General features: G+C 45.9%; 1 protein-coding gene across 1 annotated transcript in view; it reads left to right on the top strand.

The window, feature by feature from the left end:
- Positions 1-22,069, top strand: part of DSCAM (DS cell adhesion molecule) — a 759,593-nt gene that overhangs the window by 715,824 nt on the left and 21,700 nt on the right. The window contains exons 29-31 of the mRNA XM_024120069.1: positions 5,030-5,060; positions 10,616-10,731; positions 14,152-14,301. Of these exons, the coding sequence (XP_023975837.1) occupies positions 5,030-5,060; positions 10,616-10,731; positions 14,152-14,301 (297 nt within the window). The remainder of the gene's footprint in view (positions 1-5,029; positions 5,061-10,615; positions 10,732-14,151; positions 14,302-22,069) is intronic.

Below are 22,069 nucleotides of genomic sequence, written 5' to 3'. Positions count from 1 at the left end.
CGGGGCACGAACCCGCGTCCCCTGCATCGGCAGGCGGACTCTCAACCACTGCGCCACCGGGGAAGCCCTCCCCTATATTTAAAAAAAAAAGGATTCCTTCTTGTTTGCCTGTCTTCTAACCTGCTGCCCTTCTTTCCATTGCTTTTCCCCACTGAGTTCTTGAAAGAGTCTTTGATACTCAGCTGTTTACACTGAGTCTCACCAGCTCCCAAATCCTCAGTGTCACTGCTCTCCACACCGCTCAAATGAAAGCGCTCTCCTAAAGGCAGGTGACCAATTACCTTCTGATCCCCCAATTCTCCTTGCAGTTATCATCTTCTAGCCCTCTTTGCACATTCAGAGTGTTAGCACGTGTTATTTTTCTGAAACTGCTTTTTTCCATCTTTCAACATCACTAGGCCACCCTGGTGGTATTTCTCCATCATCTCCCCACCCGAAAGATGAAGAGGGGAACACAAAGCCCAGGACGGGCGCAAAGAAGTCGCCGGGGCTTTAGGAAAGGTGTCACAAAGTCTAAATCTCAGGCTGAGCTGACATTTGTGAAAAAACCTGACAGACAACACAAAAGGCTGTTGAGCTGTGTTGGGCAAGAAAAAGAAGATGACTTGAGATGATGTTCTCATCTTAACAGATGGCAGGTAGAAGAAGAAGGACTCAACATCTGTTTTACTTTGATGTGAACCAAGAGGAGAGCTATTCAGTCCAGAGAATGTGGAGCAAAGATTATAAAAAAGGAAGAAAGGGAGAGAGGGAGGGGGAGGGTGATTAAGAGAAAGGAAGGGGGGTGGAAGGGAGGGCAAAAAAGAGGGAAGGAGAGAGGAAGGGAAGAAAGGAAGGGGGGAGGAAGGAAAGGAAGGAGGAAGGAAGGAAGGAAGGAAGGAAGGAAGGGAAATGTCTTTCATAAAAGAGAGACCCAAGTAAGGAATTACCTAGAAATTATGCCATCTGAGGAGTGGTCAAGAAAATTAAGAGAATTCAACCTAGAAAAGACAACACTGAAGCCGAGCTACTTGGGGCGTGGCAGCTACCTGGAAATATTCGAATGGCTTTTTTCAATGTTTCCAGAAGGTGCCATTGTTATATCCAGATAGAAATTACACCAAGGGATTTCAACACAGGAGAAGGAAGGTGTCTCTCATGATTAATTGTATCCTCAGGAAAAACTGTATGTGGCTTTACTGTTCCAGGGACTGGGCTGAGCCTGGAGATAAGGGCAAAAGGGCCAATAGAGAGACAATATGAAAACAGGAAGTTACAATGAAAGGTGCAAAGGCTGTGCTGAACAGATGCAGAGAGGTTAGACAGGTGCAGATGTCCTTGGAAGCCCAGGGAACCAGAACACCAACTTCACCTGCTGGGCGTGGGAGGGTGTACAGAGCAAGTCATGTCTATCTGGAGGGGTGGGGACAAAGCACCATCTGCAAGGGCCTCAGAGGAACAAAGTCATGGGGGTCTCGGCAGAAAATCAAGAGCAGGAAACTCAGAGACAGGGTTGGCGGTCCGAAGTAAGAGGCAACCGAGCTGGAAAGACCGCTGGGGCCAGCATGGGCGGCTGGTACCCTGAGCTGAGGATTCCTGTTGGTAGGGAGGTTCCTTTGAGAGTTTCAGAGCACAGATGCAACCCAGTGAGGGGTCTGTTTCAGATCCATCACCCTTCCTGCAGTGGGGATGTCGCTTAGAGGGCTGAGAGTCTGGAGCTGGGGAGACCAGAGAAGGAGCTGCTGATAAGGAAATGAAAATCGAACTGAGGAGAGAGAAAAGAGCCAGAGTCCCGGGGAGATGTGTTGAGTGGGGAGCCATCAACAGACTTGGAAGGCAGGTCAGCAGTGGGAAGAGAGGTCAGCACCGTACGTGCAGCAAGGGCATCGCATCCAGCAGCTTGGCTCATTTTAACCTCTGTCCAAGGCGCCGCGGAAGGGATTCAGACGTTTATTATGAGGCTGATTTGAAAAGTCTGTAATGCTCTTAAGATACCATGATTCCATGACTTTAAAAATATTATCTTAACTTGTCCCAGATTCCCTTCTCACCCCTGAACAGAAGTGTGTCCAAAATTCCATCTCTCTTTCCCCTCTCCCTGTATAAACAGAAGACTCTGAGCCCATCTCAGCCCTGACATATCTCCCAGCTGGACACTGGATTCCAAATCTGTCCCCCAACTTACATTAATATGTTAAAGGACTCAATATGTTTGAAGCCAAACATCTCGGCCTGCACCCAAATTGCTGCTTCCAAGTCCTTCTAGACAACTGTTTCTGTCCCTTGTGTTACCATGTACCCAGCCCTGCGTATCCCAGATCTTGCCGTTTCCCTGGACTCCCCACGGGCCCTCTGCCTGTCCCCTCCACACGCAGCAGGTCCCTGATTCTTGTAGATGCCCTCTGTCTACTATCATGTCATCCACTCCCCGCCACCAGGCCCCTGCCCCCAGCCCCCCATCCTGGGCACTCTGCATTGTCTGATTAATGCTGTTTATGGCACCTGTACCCACTGGCCACCACCTCTGCCCTCCTTCCTCCACTTCCCCCCTTGGCCCAGGTGAAAGCTTGCAGATTATGGTCAGTGAGGCAAAGTTGCATGTTCTTAGCTCCTGAACATTTTGACCATCCCCGCTCCCCACCACCCCTAGAAACGTCTCTCTGTAGTCAAACTGACCGACTCCTTGCTTCCTGAACGAGCTCAGAATTCCAACACAGGTTAATTCTGTGCCCTGGAGCACTCTTCCCGTTAAAGTCCACACTTCCTTTAAGGTGGGCACAGTCTTCCATCCTTTCTGACTCAGCCGGCCTGACACAGCGCCCTCCAGGGTGTGTCCTCAGTCAGCTGGCATGAGACGTCTGCTCCTCTGTGTGTTCCTAAGGATAGGACATGTATCCCCCTCTGTGTATAAAGGACTGGGAGGACAGTGGTTAAAAAGAGTTTGAACCAACAGACATTGGTTATGATTTTCTGCTCAGCTGTAGCAAATGACTGAATGTATCCGGATCCCAGTTTCCTGGTTTCCGAAGGAGGGCGCAGTAATTCCCAGGCAGAGACTGATATTAAGGGGACATGGGCAAGCAGTCCTAAAGTAACCGGTCAATCCAGATTCCTAGCATGTGCTGAATTGTGACCGCGGTCCGCTCGGTCCCACTCCGCAGAAGACATTCACGCCTGGTCTTTGATGCCAACTGTGCTATCCAGACCCCATCACTGTGCTTAAAACTCCGCCAGCTCTCAGCTGCCTCAAAGGGGAACTCACAGAAGAAGTGAGTTTCCATGAATATAATGTTTCTCGCAAGTTAAGATGAGTCAGAAGGAGGAAATAGTAGCTAAGACAGAAAGAGAAAGGGATCCACTCTAAGAGGATAAGCGTAGGGAAGGATAGACCAAAATGGCTTTGGGCACCTAAATATGCGGATGAAGATTCCTGCTAATTGTAGACACGGAAAATGTGCAGCTAGAGCATGTCAGTGCCGGAGGGACCTCTGTCCTCACTCATTCGATGCTGCCGTTCCTTGGTGCATGGATAGAAAAAAAAAAAATCATAGAGGAGAGAACTGTGATGACTAACTTCAGGAATAGAAAAAGAACGATGATTATGGCAGAACAAGGAACGCAGGTCCATTCTGAAGATGTTTGAGTAGGAGTTTCCTTCGGATTGTGAGCCGAAGTACAGTGTTTTACTCTTTGGAAATTTTTCCTCTTTTTTAGAGTATTGAACTAGCCAGTGCTTGGTTGTTACACAGAACTAATTAATCCCAAGCGTCTGGCATTTTATATATGCGTATATGTATATTTACTTTGTAAGTGTTAAATCCTTCAGGAAGAGAAGAAGCTCATCGTATTTACTTTGTCTTTGCAGATAAATATAAAGCCATGAGCTGAGAAATTAAATGCTGTTTTGCTTTCTTTGCTTTGCCATGTGGGTGGGATAAAGGGAGCTGTTCCATCTCGCAGACAGAACCCATCTGTGCACAAAGCCGGGGCCTCACTGCGAGGTGGGAACTGGCATGGCTGACTTGAAGAGCTGAGCTTTGGTTCGTGGGGTGCCTGCCCACGTGTGTCTGTTCCCGTGACAGTCCACACCTCCCAGTTACAGCACTCTGCTCCCCGACATAAAAGCGACTGCATTCAGTTGTTAGCCCCCAAAGATGAAAATGCTCCAACAAATGCATTGCTTCACTGGCACTCACACAGACAGCTGAATCCATTTCCAGAAAATTCTGTTCATTGAACACTTAACATCAAGGCTTTTTAGAGAGCAATGAAAGAAAAACATAAAGAAGGGCTTTGTGTTCTAAGAAAGGAAACATTCATTTTTGTCAGGTAAAATGTGTAAAAAGAACAAATTATATTTTAAGGGAAATTAGAATTTCAAACCAACGCCATCAAAAAAGTTAAAGAATTACATCATTTTTTAGGCAGGATTTCTTTTGTCAGGGGTGGTAACCAGATCTTGGTAAATAATGTCTTCAGAGAAAAGAAATAAAGAAGTTTTCTTTCTGTGTTTGAAATAAACATCTAAGTTTCCAGACACAGTGATACGCCGTTTATACAATTCTCTGATCAACCAAAGGGATGCAAAGCTCTGTAATAACGACTTTTTTAAGCTTTTTGATCATAAGCTTTTTCATTTTGATAACAAAAAGAGTAGAATTTGTACTACATAATGAATTACTTTCAAGATGTTAATTTTCTGACTTCTGAAAGTAAAATTGGGTTTTTGGAAAGTGGCAAATGAATAGGTTGTAATATAACCTTTAGCAGGTATCTGAGTATTTTTGTACCTATCTTTTTATGCTACCTTTATGCATATATGTGTATACATATATATGTATGTGTGTGTGTGTGTGTGTGTGTGTATATATGTCTCATTTAGAACAGACAAGGAATCCATAAAAGTTTAGGTTATTAGCCATGATTTCGGTATACAATGACATTTAAAAATGGTTATTGTCATCTGATTCTGTAGAATATTTGTCACAAATGCTTAAGTGAATGTTAATGAGTTGTTTATCTTGTACTAATATCAACTTTCTTTCCCCAGATGCAAAGAGTTTAGCTGAAATGCTCATGAGGTAAGAACAAGACCTAGCAGCCCAAATATCATGTTTAAAACAACTTGCTTTGATGATTTCTTGTTTTTAATGACAGTCTGAAATTGATAACCCATTTTTCACTTGACATATAATTTTCATTCTGTGAACCTAAATATCCGTGTAATGCTTGGTTAGAGACATAGATACCAAATAATATGCGTTTATGCACACCATAGGTAGTTCTCTTGTTGGCTGGACTCAACCAGTAGAACATTTCCCATTAACCCAAGAATAATTAGGCACATTTTAAGTAAGTACCTTTGGTTTTGCTTTCACCAAATATGCCACTTTGAGGTCAAGCTTTCTTCCTAACAGTTAGCCAGGTGAAAGGGAATCCATGAAAGGGAATGGGTTCAAAATTGATGGCCTGATCAAGGAAGATTCTCCTTGCCTTCGGTTCCCCCTGACCCTTCAGCACCCCTCCACCAGAGCACCCACCACCTTCTGCTGCAAATATCTATTCAGTCTGGTCTTGGAAGTCACAGCCTGTTTCGTCACCGTGTTAGGAGAAACCAGCACTATAGTTGCCCCACTCATAACTGTTGAGTAGATGAATGACTAGGGGTAGTAGAATAAGTAAGTGCATGTTCACAACTGTACAGGACACCCCAACCTTTGCACTTTATATTGTAATGATTAAACCAAAAGTAAAAAGAGGATAATCAGAGTCTAGGAACCAGATAAGAAAAATGTCGGGGAATTTCCTGGCGGTCCAGTGGTTAGGACTCAGCACTTTCACTGCCAAGGGCTGGGGTTGGATCCCTGGTTGGGGAGCTAAGATCCCACAGGCCACAAGGCGTGGCCAAAAAGAAAAATATCAGGGACCCTGATGGTGACCTTGATGTTGTCATTTTAGGATGACTAACGTAGGAGATTAAAAAAAGATGGAGTATAGGGTCTCTTCCCATGCCCTACGGCACCACAGTTGGTTTTAACTTCCTCCCTCATCTTTACATATCAGAGTAGTACTTTATGGTTATTCACAGAGTCCTCTCCCATATCACCAGTATGTGTGAGGACCTAAGACAGAGGTTGAATACCGTTGGCCCATGGATTACATTTCCCGCAGATGTCTTTGTTTGTCCATACTGTGTTTTAAAACAGTGTGAATTGTTGGTAACAGATATGAAGGAATCAAGAATGACTCTGAAATGTTTGGTGTGAGCAGTTAGATAAACATTGGTGCCATTTGCCGAGATTAGGAAGAGACAGATGCAGGGGATGGACTTTGTTTTTTTTGTGGGGCAGAGGAAGGGGATGTGGATCAGGATGAAAAGGCTTGTACTGGTCATGTTGGGGTTGCTTGTTAAGCCTCCAGTGAAGGTGTCAGATAGCTGGTAGCAGGAATCTGGAGCCCAGAGTAGAGCTCAGAGATGCAAATGGTCTGTAAAATGTCTCCATCTATCTAATCCCGTCACGCCAGATCAAACGTACATGAGAAGATTATGAAAAGCTATAGGAAATGCCTTGAGTCCATGCTCTCGTGCAAGTCCGTACTTGTTTGCTAGTGGTCACACAGAAGGCAGCCAGACACATGTGCGCTTGTATTGAACAAATCTGACAAAAATATCTGGAACGCAAATAAGCCATTCAATTTATAATAATTATCTATCTAAGAAAGTAAATTTTCTAGTGTAGTCTTAAAAATATGAAATTGTTGACGTCCTTCAAAAATCAAGACATTTCACATAAAACTGTGGCTTTCTGACTTCTGAAAGTGTTCTGCCACACGGGGCACAGCCTCGATGATCACGGGTATCTGGACCTGCACTCGACGCCCCCTTTAGACTGGGTGTAACCTGCTCAGCCCAGGGGCCCCTGTTCCTGTGTCCACCCAGGTTCACCTCCCTGATTTGTACCCCAGCCTGGTTTCTGCAGCTGCGTGTCCTCCCAGGTAGCTTCTGGCCACTTCCTTCATGTACTCCCAGATCATCAATCATGCCTCTACCCAAAGCCTGTGACACCGGGGTCCATGTTTCCTGACATGTTCAACATTTGTTTCGTTAGGGTGATGTGGTATTAGCTTCTCTGCTGCCTTCCCTCCCTCTTGTCATGAACCCCAGGCAAGACACCAGAAAGCGTCTTCTTCCTTCTTTGTTAATAGGGCAGTTACCGTGGTGGAAAGACCACCTATTGATAAGAGCGGGATCTGTGTATTTCGGTGAGATTAGCTGTCCCGGGGCCAGACGGGCAGGTGCTACTGCAGGACAAACACAGACAACCTGGAGCCCCCCCCAGGGGGTCCCCCACAGGCTGCCACTCCCATCGCTGGGCCTCACGCTTCGGGACACTCATCCATCTCACCCAAGCAAGTCACCTCGTAGAGGAGAGAGAAGATAGACTTCATCCACCATGCTCAGATAGAAAGGGTTTTCCATTTATACGATTAGGCAAGAAAACATTTTTTTAAAATATACCAGACTTCTCAGAGGTGAGACCGGCTTGCTGTAAGGTACTAAGCAACACGTGGTTAATGGCCAAGGACCACTATTAGTAAGAAAGCTAGTTGTGAGCAGTGAAGCGTTCAGACTGAGAGTTCAAGTTAATTTAGCTTTTTGATGTTTATATTTTTATACACATAGTAAAAAAGAAAAATGCCCACCCAACTGTTAAAACGAGATATATCCTGAAACCCTTACAGTTATTTTGTACTTACAGGATGCTCCATGTCACATTTTTGGGAAGGAACGGGGATGGTATGCAGAAATCGTCATTAGTTTGGGTTTTTTCCCCCAAATCTTAAGGAAATATTGATTTTAAAGTGTTGTAGCAACTGCACATAATTTATTGGCTGAGCCCAGAAACACCATCCACTGTGAACCAGGGTCAGCTCTCTGTCATTTTAATCAGACAACCAGATGGCAAATGGATGGTGGATGATTATATTTCAGTAATCACTAATATATTTAGCATGATCCCATATCATATAAAAGAAGCAATTTTGCTTCCACAGTGAAAAACATTCAGAATCTTTTTCCAGGTTACAAATGAGGTTTCTTTAAATAGCTCTTTTGTTTGTTTTGAAGGTTTGCTGCTGTTCTGATGGCCAATTCTTATAGTTTGGGGGAATCAACTTCCGTGTAACAACAGATTATAAAATATGGCAGCACAGATTAAGATAAAGAAACAATTTCCTTGGGCCCTGATAACCCTTTTAGATTGAGAAAAGTGTTACTGCCCCCAAAGCAGAGGCTCTAGGAGGTGTTGTGACTCAGCTCCCATTGTGCCCAAACATTATTCATTCAACAACCTGCAACAAATATTAATTGAGCACCTACTTTGGTTATATACCGTTCCAAGTTTCAGGGTATACAGGGGACAGAAGAGATGAAACTATCCTTTGAGGAGCTTATAGTCCATTGGCAGAGACGGATAATAAACATATGCCAGGGAGTTTTAAGTTTTGAGGAGACAAAATTAAATGGAGAATGGGGAGTTCCCACAGCAGGACTCCGCTGGCTCCTCTGAAAACATAGACGGGAGGGGGCAGCCACACGAGCATTGCACTGGGGGAGCGTGTCCTAAGCAAAGGAAACAGCAAGTGCAAAGAGAGGGAAGAAAACTAAGCCCCTGAATCTCAAGATTTGTGGGGCAACTTTCTTGCCTTCCAGCTGCAGGGCTTGCAGCTTAGTCCTGCGAGGAGGGGCGTTTACCTCCAGCTGTGATTGTCCCCGTTCACAAAGTTTCATCATATTCTAAGTCTTTGTGTCAGTCGCCATGGAGCACAGCAGTGATGTCACTTGCTTCCTGTGTCAACCTGACAGCAGGCCCCTTGTTGTTAAGTACAGCTGCGCAGGGTTCCCCGCTGCTCGTTGAGCAGCTGTGGGCTGCCTCATGACTATTCATTATAAGCAGAAGGGACGAGCTCACGCTTCTATTTTTGATGCAAGGACAAGCTCGGGTCCCTAGTGAAGTTTCGAAACAGATCTTTCAGATATTCACAGAGGAGTAGTTCCCCATATGTTTCTGTGGAAACAGAGCCTGCCTGACGTAACTGCAGCCCCCCAAGCCACCAACGCTCTTCATTTTATGCAGGGATCTGAATCTTTGCTTTAAACACACACACACACACACACACACACACACACACACACACAAATAAAGTAAGAACTTGGTTAAGTAAATACTTTAAACCCATTTATAGACCATGTAAAAAATTCAGGCCAAAACGTTCGAATTTGGGCTCAGCGTAATTAGCATGGTCTAGCCACATAACCCAGTTACTCATCTGCAGAGCAAGAAATCTGGTTCAAGATCAAGGCCTAGGTAGAGCTGCCGCACCTTTCAGAAGCTGCCATTTCCGTGAGCTGTTGTGTTTACACTCAAGAAAGAGCCATTGTAAAATATTCAGAATATTAACATGGACCTCTGAATGCAAACATTTAAATGGCTTCTTGAGTGAACTTGACCTGCAGATGATTAACACTCATCAACCACATGGTTCAAGAGTGGATGCCTCCTCATGGATGAGGAAGATCTGAGCTTCCTGGTGCATGCTTGCTTGGAGCAAAAAGCATTTGAGATTTTAGTATGGATACGCCTTTATTGTTCTCCATTACATATAATTAACACTGAGTGTGCCAGGCTCCACAAATCTTTCTCAAAACAGATTTTGGCAGTTAATGAGCTAGATTTAGGGATGCCGTAGATTATCACATTGATTAAATTATCTGAATGCCTGCTGCTTCCTGGGAGGTGTTTCAGAAAATATTCTTAAATATTAAATATTCTTAAATCGACTCAATTCTTATAATTCTGTAAAGACTGAACAACCATTTTTCTAACGTGCATTGCTAATTAAAGCTTTTATCGACTTTTTTGTATTTTTGTCCAACATGCAGATTTTTTTTTTTTTTTTTTTTTTTTTTTTTTTTTTTGCTTTGAGCTGTAACTGAATTTGATTACACCATGCAGTTTTACTACCTATTTCCATTTACTTTTAGGAGACAGCTCACTCTAAGAGTAATTTTCTGGTACACAAATTTTGAGATAAATTCTTATAGTAATTGCTTTTTTTCTATTCTAAAATGTAATTGGGTTAGGAAAACTACACTAATGTCAGGGAAGCTAACAAGGTTTATGATTTGTTACTAGAGCAAAAATAAAATGACTCCAGGTATAATACAAATCTGTTAGTAAAACCCCATCCAGTGAATGACCAGTACACATGTTTTCTCCCTTACCATCATTAGACTATCTCATGTCTGACAAGTGAAAATGTTGTTGATTTAAGAATGTTTCTGTGTGTGTGTGTTTCATTTGGCTTTTTTACAAGAAATAGGAAAGTCCAAAGTTTCTGTTGATAGATGCAGAACCAATCTTTATTGACAGTTGGTATTTTCTGAACCTCACAACTGACTGCTGAAATTTAATATTAATAAATATCATCTGAATGAAGGAAAAAAAAAATCTATCCTGTGTGTCTTTCCCTCCCCTCCCCACATAATTAGATAATAAGTTGGTGTACAAGCACATGTTGGCCTAGTGTAACACTGAACTGAATTTGTTAATGCATCCCCCTTTTTTATTCCCAGTAAGAATACCCGGACTTCGGACACCTTGAGCAAGCAGCAGCAAACCCTGAGGATGCACATTGACATACCCAGGGCTCAGCTTTTGATTGAAGAGAGAGACACAATGGAGACCATTGGTAAGGTGTCCTGTTTGCCGCCTTACACAGTGTGGCTGCTACAGCCATGCCCTCTCAGCCCAAACCCTGAGCCATGGGAAATATTAGACATGGCAACATCTTGAATGCTACATGAGCAAAGAAGTTAGAAGGTAGACAACTGTTATTGAGGAGAATAATAAGTACCAGCAAATATGGGGGAGATGAACTTATATAAACCACAGAGTTCACCTGAGAGAACCCCAACTGTGTCCCAAGTTGGGTCTCTCCTGGAGAGGCTCTCGGTACCACTCCCAAGAACCAACATTTATAATCAAGCAAACCGAGAAGGGCTGTACACTAAGACCCCATCTTGGAAATCCACTTTATGAGCTCCTCCTCAACTCCAATAAGGCCTTTATTAAAGAAAATTTTTAAAGTCTACAAGTGTCTTTGCAAAGGACATCTTTCTCCACCCCCTGGCACCCCATAAAAATCCTTCACAGGGCTCTGGAGAAGTCCCAGCTCCCCTGTTTCACGATCGCAAAAGACGCCTGGAGAGCTTCAGTGGCCTGTCCACCCAGAACCCAGGTGTCCTGACTCCTTCCAGCCGCTTTCCACTCGAAGTCTGCTGTCCACACTGCCTGTCTAGATGGTTCTATTTATTCCAGAATCAGAGACTTTGTATTTCCACTGCAGTAGTGATCAGAAGAATAGCTAACCTTTATTAAGAGTGCTCTAAAGGTCACATACTTTTATCAGCACTTTATGTGGATTATTTAACTTACCCCTCCCAAACAACACAGGAACAAGTTTCTACTTGGGAACTGGCACATCGAGAGGTTCTGTAGCTTGCAGGTCACACAGGCAGGAGCAAAACCAGGGCAGGTCCCCCACCTGGCCACCTGTGTCACCTTTGGTGACTGGGTATCACCTTCTTCTGTATCAGCAACAGGCTACTTCCCAGAACTCCTCACCTGAGAAGCATGGCTGGACCCCCCAGTACTTATGGAAACAGACTCTGAGGCAGGTTTCCTAGGCTGCCACTTTTTGAACTTCGCTCTGTGTCTGTTCCGGAAGATGTTTGCTGGCACTTGGTCCCAGGACAACCCTTTCCTGTGGTTTGGCTAAAACCACCCAACTCCTGGCATGTACCCTCCATACCTCCTGCCAATTAGGCAGTGATGAGTGGCCAGATTGGCAGGACACCTCCATTGCCCCTTGTCCCTGCCCTGCTTTTAGGGTCTTTGAATAGAACAGTGGGGATGTCTGACCCAATGGCTCCTGAATTCTAAGACCTGGGCTGCCCGCGCGGGATTCAAGTTTGGTTCAGGCATAACAGCACTTAGCACAGGTTGGTCAGGTCCAATGTGACCTTCGATCAACCAACTTCAGTTAAGTACTAGCATGTTGTATGAGGGCTCACTACTCATCCTGAAATACACAAGATTTAATTAGCCGCCTCAGTCAGGGCAAGGCACCATCTTTTGTTTCTCATTACCTTTTCTGTAGTGTATCTGGAATCTCTTTTATTGAACCTAGTGAACTGGGCACTAAAACTGAGATTGCCTTTGAAACATCAGTTCCAAAATCAAATTGTCATTCCTGTGACTTTATAATACAGTTACGACATTTGCTAAATGTTCTCACCAGACTTGTGAATAACTCTACCTGCAGCTGTTAAAATAAGTCTCTAGGCGGGTCCTGGGGGTGGTGTATTACCTCCCAGTAGCTAGTCACTGCTGACCAAACACCAGAGGAAGGTCTGCCCGCCGTATACGATAAGGACCCTTAGCCAGAGATATAGCACATTCGTTGCAGGATCATTCATCACCAAGAGTCGTTTACCTCCCGGTGGTGCCTGACAGTTGGTCGATGGCATTTTCTAATTATTGGGGAAGTAGAGACATGATGCTTTAAAACGCTCTGGGCTCTGCCTACAAGAATCCAATACGGGAGAGCCATTAATTTCTAGCCAGCATGGATGGTCAACCTCACAAACTGACAGGCACCCGAAATGTCCCATTAAAACTGGAAACCCAGCCCCACAGATACCCTGGCGTGTTCTTAGCGGGGCTACATGATAGAAACCACAGCACAGTTTTATGGATGAAAGCGAATGTATGTCGGGCCTCTGATACCAGGTCCAATGATAAGAACCTGCCTCCGTGGAGAGGCCGCCTTATTCGAGGGTGGAGGGGCAGATGTAGGACGGGACCCCCAAGCCGAGCCCGGGCTCCCACCGTGGCGCCGATCTGGGCTGCACCACGCACTGGGTGCCAGCAGCCCTCCTGGAAGTCCTTCCTCTTTTCCTCTGCCCAGAAATTTTATTCTGACTTCAAGAGGCTTTCCTTTCCTGCCAGAGCCTGAGTAATTGGATTTTGTAAGGTTGGTTCTGTTCAGAGCCTTTTTTGGGCACAGCAGTCTAGCTGTGTTGTTTATGTGACTTTCGCATTACCGTTCAGTGTCCGGCCCGCTGCAGCGTGGTCCCAGCCGACTGATAAACTCATATGAACATCACCCCAGCCTGCACTGCTTGAAAATGTATGAGAAACTCCATATACCCTAACGAAAGTTTCCCTTGGAGTCAAAAAGCTCTTAGGAAAGTGTGAAAAGTATCACAACAGAGTAATGAAAATCTGAGACAGCCAAATAGTGACACACAGCCCGACCAACTGCGCTTTCTCCAAAGGCTTAAAAGGCCCTGCATTCATCCGCACCCAGGCTTCCCTAACCTTCAAGTGCCCTATGCCAATAGGACCTGGGAAGTCTGACAAGTGGGTCATTTTGAGAAGTCAATTACAGAATGCCCTAGAGTCACTGAAGCGCAGGAGAGTTGTGAAGAAAAGGCGTGTACCTCAGAACAGTTAAAATCAAGGAATCAAAACACTCGGAAGACTGGCCCTTCTCTTCTCCTCCCCCCATGCCCCGTCTTGAACGTTTGCCATCTTCCATATGAGAGGCGACCCGGGGATAGATGATGACCCCAGGGCAGTTTTTCTTGTACCTCAGACAGAGCTTATTTGAAATGGCAGCCTCAACCCTGGGCGATGCTGACATGGCTGGTGGTGTCTCGGGTGAGCTTTTAACAAACACATAAACCCCAAACTCTATTACATGGACGGCCGCCCAGCAGTCCTCCCCAGATCAATGTGTGCTTGATGAGAAGAAACCAAAGCCCCAGGAGAGAGGGGAGACCCTTCTCCGCGGTCGTTCTCTTTCAGTCATGCTGCTAAGTCAACCCCTAAGGATGATCTGTTTTTTTTCATTCTGGAGTAACTCTAATACAGTGGTTGAATATTTTGGGTTTCTTTTTTTTCTTTTTCTTTTTTTGCTGGATGAGATGAGGTTCTTGTTACTGTTGCCGTTAGCAATAGTGCAAGTACCGAGGAGAGAGGCGGCCGGGGAGTCACGGAGCAGGGGCTAACTGTCCCTGGCTTCCTGTATCCTGCTGTTCTGCAGACGATCGCTCCACGGCCCTGTTGACGGATGCTGACTTCGGAGAGGCAGCGAAACAAAAGTCCCTGACGGTGACACACACGGTGCATTACCAGTCAGTGTCTCAGGCCACCGGGCCCTTGGTGGATGTTTCGGACGCTCGGCCGGGAACGAGTGAGTGGTCGCACATCACTTAAACTCTGTGGGTGTTATCAGTGCCGAGAATGCATTCGTGCTCCGTGGCTGTGCGATAAAATGTGGGGTTTCTCAGCTCTGTGCCTAAGAAGCAAGTAGGTATGATGACACCTTTGATTAGGACATTGACTTTGTATTGTTTGATCTGAGCTTGTATCGGGGGCTTCCCCGGTGGCGCAGCGGTTGAGAGTCCGCCTGCCGAGGCGGGGGACGCGGGTTCGCGCCCCGGTCCGGGAGGATCCCACGTGCCGCGGAGCGGCCGGGCCCGTGAGCCGTGGCCGCTGCGCCTGCGCGTCCGGAGCCTGTCGCAGTGGTTGAGAGTCCGCCTGCCGATGCGGGGGACGCGGGTTCGCGCCCCGGTCCGGGAGGATCCCACGTGCCGCGGAGCGGCCGGGCCCGGGAGCCGTGGCCGCCGCGCCTGCGCGTCCGGAGCCTGTGCTCCGCAGCGGGAGAGGCCGCGACGGTGAGAGGCCCGCGCACCAAAAAAAAAAAAAAAATTGTATCGGTTGAAGCCAATAACTCTTGGTATTGGTTTACTAAGAAAGTGTTAGAAATTTTAGGTCCAGTTATTATTATTGTTTTGTTTAGACAACACAGGCAAAGAAGTTAGTTAACCTTAGTGAGTATCTCCTCTGTGCCAGGATTGGGAAAGAAAGATGCTATCAGTCTGTTATCTTTGCAACAGCCCTGTCAGGTACCTACTTATACAGTAGATATTAGAGCTCCCATTTTACTGATGAGGAAACAATCTCAGAGAAGTTAGGGAAACAGCCCAAAGTTGTACACATACTATGTAGTGAAACCAAGATTCAGCTGTGGGTCAGTCTGTCCTCCGAGCTTATGCTTTTCTCCTGAACCTCACTATTTGAGAAGAATATAATTCTGCTTAATCTGGGGATTATGTTTGGTTTAGTTATTAAGATTTGGATCCGTATTATATGGAAATTAATTACTGCGATGAAATTAAATACCCTAATATGTATCTAGAGCTTATAATTAGATATTCGTACTCCTTCATAATTTAAATTGTTCCTAAATCTCTTTAAAGACTGAGAAATTGATGTCCCGATTATTATCTTTTTGGAAGTTTTGATGCTAGCTTTTAAATCATTAATCACTCTTTGAAAAAATTTTTACATTCTTCGAGGAGAGTGCTATAATTAGAAAAATAAACATTACAATGCTTAAAGCTGTTCTTTATAATGTCTGCCTTGTAAGGCATTTGTGAAATGCACTGAACTTCCTGAAGCAAACTGGTTGATTCCTAAGTGGCACCGTACTGTGCAGGAAAACGGTGCTAGCGGTTACTGAAGTTCATTTGAAAAGTCGTTTTCAAGAACATTCTGCAGGAGTCTTTTATTCCTCCCCTCTGTGTCACCTCACGTCCTTCCTTCTCTGATGACATTAGCACATTCTGAAGACACGAACGGGACATGAGTGAGGGCTCGCCTTGCGAAGGAGTACAGGACTAAGATCTTTGCTCCTAGAAAGTGCTCCCAGGTCCTTGACGTTCTCTCCCGCTCTGGGCTTTTCCATCACGATCTGCCTGGGCCTGCTCCTGGCTACTTCAGGACACCGCACTGATGGCTTTCTGAGCCACTTACGGCTATTAAACCCGGGAAAGATTACAGACCCGGGGGACTTCTACCAGTGGATCCTTGACCTCAGCAGGCCTTGGTCCCCGTCAGAGCGGAAGTTAATGGAGACCTTAGCAGCAGGATAGGAAAGAGGCAGAGGAAACAGGACAGACGCCCCAGGGAGTGGCTACCCATCTTCTGTGCGCATCAGAATTACCCGGGGTACCTGTTTAAAATACTCGTTCCAGGCTTCCACCCCCAGGGATTCAGATCCACTTGGTGTAGGGCGGGGCCTGGGAATCTGCATTATAACAGCCATCTAGGGTGATTCTGTTGCTGGTTGCCTGGACCCCTCATTGAGAAACACTTCCCCAAGTGTGAGGCGTGTGTCACGTAGAGTCCGGGGGGAGGTGTCCGCAGTAGCGCAGCCTTGCAGGAGCCCTCAAACCTGCCGGGCTCACCGCACAGCAGGTGCAAAGAATCTGCATTTCCAGCTCCCTGCCAACGCCCAGCTGGCAGAGAGATGCACAAAGGCCAGTCGTAAACAGTCAAGGCCGGACAGGAGGCAGTGAAACTAAAGCACGGGGAAGCTTCTAGCTGCCGGGTCAGCCCCAGAACAAGGGAAGGCGGATTTGATGGCGTTCAGAAAATCCACAGAGACCTGCATCTGCGTCACAAGCAGAAGCTCCGACGGGTGAGAGGTGAGTGTCTCTCACTCACCTCAGGCAGGAGGCTGGCGGAAGGGACGTGTCGGCCCCCCCCTCTCTCATGGCCTCATGGCTCTAACGGTGTAGGCACGCCTGGGGAGCTTTAAGAATTCCTTCATTCCGACTCAGAAGCGTTCATGGAGGTGTTACTTCACATATGGCCGGTGCCCAGGGCTGGGGCACCTCGGAAGGTGCAAAAAGACATTCACTTCATCTGAGTGGGGGAAGTCAAACGTGAAACAAGGAGCGAAAGCGCTTTTTGTTTATCAGTCAGTACGAGGCACAACTGGAACAGGATGATGAGCTGGCGAGCCGGCCGGGGACGTGGGGAACGGGGAGGGGCTGCTTCAGTGTGAGGCTTGGGGGAGACGTCCACTGAGTCACGGGCAGGAGTCGGTCGGCCGCCAGGCAGAAGGAACGGTAGAGGAAGCCTTTCTAAAGCACGTTGGGGACAGAAGTGGGGCCTGAATGGGGACAGGGAAGGCGGCTAGGACGAGCCAGAGACACAGCCAGCCTGGTTTTGCAGGCCTCACAGGCTAGTGTCACACGTCTGCAGCCCGCTCTGAGGGTGTTGGCATGCTTGCCCAGGGGCTGCCTGATGATCAGATCCCACAGAAACCGCCACAGCTTCTGGAAAGACGCTTCTTTCACTGGTGGTGAACTTCATTAAATAGTGTCTACAAACACTTGGAAAATCTACGCAAATTCATTCCTCAGTCTCTAGTTCCAAAAAAATAGAATTATTCATTTAGCATCTGCAGAACGTTCTCCATTAGCAAAGATTTCGGAATCTTTTTTTTTTTTAATTGGAGTAGAGTTGCTTTACACTGTTGTGTTGGTTTCTGCTGTACAATGAAGCGAATCGGCTCTATGTATACCTATATCCTCTCCCTCTTGGATGGACCTCCCTCTTGTCCCAGCCACACATTGCACGCACCCACCTAGGTCATCACGGAGCACCGAGCTGAGTTCCCTGTGCTATACAGCAGGTTCCCTCTAGCTATCTAGTTTACACATGGTCGTGTATTTATGTCAAACCTAATCTCCCAATTAGTCCCACCCTCCCCTTCCCCCACTGCGTCCACATGTCCGTTCTCTACGTCTACATCTCGATTCCTGCCCTGCAAATAGGTTCATCTGTACCATTTTTCTAGATTCCACATATATGCATTAATATACAATATTTGTTTTTCTCTTTCTGACTTACTTCACTCTGTATGACAGACTCTAGGTCCATCCACATCTCTACAAAGGACAGAATTTTGTTCCTTTTTATGGCTGAGTAATATTCCATTGTGATCATTTTGTTGTATTAAATATTTCTCCAAAACCACATTACGAAGGATTAAAGGCATTGTATTTTTTTTATTTGGAAGTAGAAACAGTGGGTGTCTCACCCCCCCAGCAGATCAGCACAGGAGTCCAAAGCCTTGAGCTTTCTGCAGCCCAGTCCTCTGCTTGCTTCTTATAGCCAGAGCTTGTCACCTGGGCCCAGGTGTTACACCTGCATCCCCTCAGTCCCCTGGGGCAGGTTCCTCTCACTGCAGTCTGGCGTATTTGTAGAGGTTGGTTTATAGCCTGTTTCCTCAACTACCAAAGACATTCTTGTTCTATTCTAATTTTGTTGTTATTGTAGGAAACTTTTATTTTTAAGAAGAACATCTAAAATATGTTGCTTGCACATGAGCACGACTGTTCTGTAGAAGTTATGTTTCTAAGCATTGCATTAGTTTGCCCAAGAGTTGCAACAAATTCTTATTACCAGCATGGGAGAAATCGCAATGATTTCCTGTATCTCTCTTTCAAGATGTGAAAACATACACCGTGGCTGTGTCCACGGCTCTGTTCACGTCCGCATCTCTCCCGTGGGTTAGGACACACTTGGAAGCTGGGTCTCTGTTCACACGGGTCTCCCCAGCTGCTGCCAGAGGGTCCAACACACAGTAGACCTTCAGTAAATAAATACATTTAGATACTGAGCGACCGTATGTATACTTATGTCAGAAGTTTTGAAATCAGAGTAACGGGGATGGAAAAGAAAGGATGTTTAGTATTTTCAGCAGGAGTCGGGCAACCGGTTTCTTCCCTCTCTTTTTTCTCCCTTTCCTGAGACATCTGATCAGCTGTGTGTCCGTATAGCCTCACCCAGTTAGAAGTGTTTCTTTCCACATGTACACAGTCCACTCCCGGGACACGTTGCAGAAACTTACCAATGAGGTCATCACCCTGGAGAACTTAAACCAACCTTTTCACTTACAAAATGTGCAAGGGTACAGAGACATGTGAAGTGATCGGTGTTAGATTTGACCCGGGTTTGTTTTGTCATGTTTACCTGGACGTCATCCATCCATCATCATTTATTCATTCCTGCGAAAAGCATTCACCATGCAGGACTGGACTGGAAGACAAGTAGGACACGGTTCCCATCCTCACCAGTTACTACCAGTGGGCACCTTTCTGCATCACTGGCGTTCTCCAGCATCTGGCTTTATGATTTTTCACGGCTTTTTTCCTGTCAAACTCTCGAAAGTGAGTTTCTAGCCTTCCTGGTCAGCCCATCAAATCTCCTGTCGCCATCTTCATTAAACAGGACACCCTGCATCCCATGTCAAGTGTCTGTCACTCAGGAGTCATGGGCTAAAAGCCCCAGATTGGTTGATGCCTCCCACGTGCCTGTGGTTCTGTAGCTCGTTAATTTCACGCACGTCTCACAACAGCACCGATGGCGGACAAGGTCGTCACCCACCAGTCCCAGAGAGGAAAGCAACGGGCACACCAGTGAGGTCACAGCCCGCGAGTAGTAAAGCTGGACTAAACTAAGAGATGCTCACCCCCAAGCCCCGCTCTCAACCCCTCCACGCTCCTCTAAGCAGAGATGACGCTTCTGTATGGACTGCTGGGGATAAAATAGACTTCACATATATATTAGATAAGAAGAGCTTACAACACGGATTGAATCTTTCTTGTTGAGACTTTGAAAAACACGCACTCTCTATTACCCGGGATGGTACTCAGCACACTGCTGGAAAATACCTGATGGCAGTGAAGAGAGTCCGGTGTGTGATAAGCCCTTGATAAATATTTGTTCACTGAATGATAGGAATGTTCAGGCTCCTCGTTTCACCCTGTCTGTGAGACAGCTGGTAAATCCATCGTGCAAGGCCAAGGCCTCAGCGTCTGTAAGATATGAAAACCAGTAGCAGGGAATGAAAGCCGATTATCTACATGGCATGTTTTACGACCTTATTATCCACCAAATCCTCTCATCCAAGTTCAGGATAATTAAAATAATTTGATTCAATGAGCAGAAGCTTAATTCAGGTTCGGACCCAATGCTGAAAGGCCAAGAATTATTTATATCACTTAACCCCTAATTCATTTGTTGTTTAGCAAGCATAATGCCTCATCACTAGATTTTATTTATATTAGGATGCTGGGGACCCAAATAAAATACTTTCCATGCAGGGACCGTAAACCCCAACATTTACTTGCTTAATGGATTAACTAGGAAGGTCTACGAAGGAGGCCACTGAGTGGAATCCAAGTAAAATTTTTATTTTAGCTGCTGTCTCAGAAACTATCCTGCAGAAAAGTTCAATTCAGGTACCAAACAGCTCCAAAAACCTGATTATTAAAAAATGTGTCAACTCCTGAGTATTCTACCTACAAGGACAATTTTGCCTGTAGGATGCTTGCTTAGAACAGAACGAAGTGCTGTTCAAGGAAAGTAATATCATGACCTATATTCCCAATATTATCAGGCCACTGGTAAAGCTGTCCTCATCTAGGAAGAAAAAAAAAAGGAGAGGTGGATAATGAACAAAGCTAACTTGAGAAGACTGCTGGCTTGAATGGTGCCAGTTGACCACGGAACTTTCCAGAGAGGGTCATCTCAGTGGGAAAAGGGGCTATGGAGGGGGGCAAGGTCTCTGCCCCACCGCTGGTGGGTGAGCTTGACAGGAGGAAACACAGATGAGGGTTTGGGGAGTTGAGGAAATTGTGTCCCGGAAGTGATACTGTCAAACTGAGCCCCTCTTCCACAAGCATCCAGGCCAGGAGTAAAACTGATCCACAGCTGTACTTACAGGAAACTTAAGGAAGAATAAAAATAAGAACCCTCAAAACTTATGTAAGGGACTGGGTAATTTTCTGGAAAAGATTCATTAGCATTTAAATAACAAGCTCCACTATTTAAGCTCCGCTTATCACGTCGACCGTGCCTGGAAGACATTTAGCCTCCTACCCAGGAGAATGCTTTTCTATCTCTTTGAGGATCTCTCTCCTAGCATTTCAGCAGAGAAACCCAATTATCATTTATACCTTGCTGTCCAGAGAGCTTGGCTCTCCAGCATAACTCATTTACATTCTAATCAAGGCCGTGGAAAACCTTCCAATAAAGTCTTCCGTGGAATTTTGCAAGTAACGCATGAAATGAGGCTGAAAATCAATGCCCCAGAGAATTATGCACCAAGACGGAGCATTTTGATGACCCAGGAAATCTTAATATGTATCGATTGAGCTGCCATCGTTAGGCTTTTCTCTCTCCAGCATTGCAGAGTGATGGATTAGGTTCAAAGTCCGATAACTAGAAACTGGCAAAAAGGAAAATCCTCCAATTTAAAAAGAAAGTCATTTCACCACTTTCAAGTGTCGGGTCCTATGACCCCGCAGAGAATCGTAAATGAACTAGTGTCATGCAGATACTGCACCAGGACTCTTAGGTGTCAGGGGTGAGGACACGCATGGCCAAGTAATGGGCAATCTTGGACTGACAGGTGGGGTCTTGGGCTCCGTTTCTGCCACTTAATAGCTGTGTCACTTCTCCTCCCTGAGCTCCTATTGTGTCAGCCGTAAAGTCACCCTGAGCTTTGTGTCTTCATGCGGGGAAGTCTGTGTGCCGGGGATCACAGCGGGCTCTGTGGGATGACGGGAGGATGAACGCCCTTGCCCCTGTCCTGCAGAGACTTGCAGGCTCAGGAGAGCACATGAGTGGGTCGGTGTCCTCAGGCCACAGATTGTCCGTCTCAGTTCTGTTCCTTCGAAACTGCTCCATTAGTGATAAGCAGTCAATACAGACTGCTGTGTTTAGAAGTGGCCAGATCATTTTCGAAATATAACTGCATAAGGTTCCTCTTTGAAAAGCAGAGGATTCAAAAATGGAAAAGGACCTTATGTTGCCTTCAGGCTGGAGCCCCAGAAAAAAATCATTCCAGGTAACTGAGCCTCTCCCCTCTTCCACGGAATTCTCAAAAAGGGAACATTGCCAACTCCAGTGTCCGATGTTCTGTACTGTTGGAACATGTTTTTTGTTAGCTAAGAGTTGAGCTAAGAACTCAGTCCACCCCCTTGACCTCTTGCCTCTGTTTGCAAATTTAGAGACAGTGAAACCCATCTGGCTCCATCCTGTGTGTCCATAAACCTCTATGTTTCTGAAGATGGGAGACCTGTGACATCCAGATATGC

This window comes from Physeter macrocephalus, chromosome 8 (assembly GCF_002837175.3).
Source record: "Physeter macrocephalus isolate SW-GA chromosome 8, ASM283717v5, whole genome shotgun sequence".
Classification (NCBI taxonomy): Eukaryota; Metazoa; Chordata; class Mammalia; order Artiodactyla; family Physeteridae; genus Physeter; species Physeter macrocephalus.
This window is presented reverse-complemented; position numbering and strand designations above follow the sequence as displayed.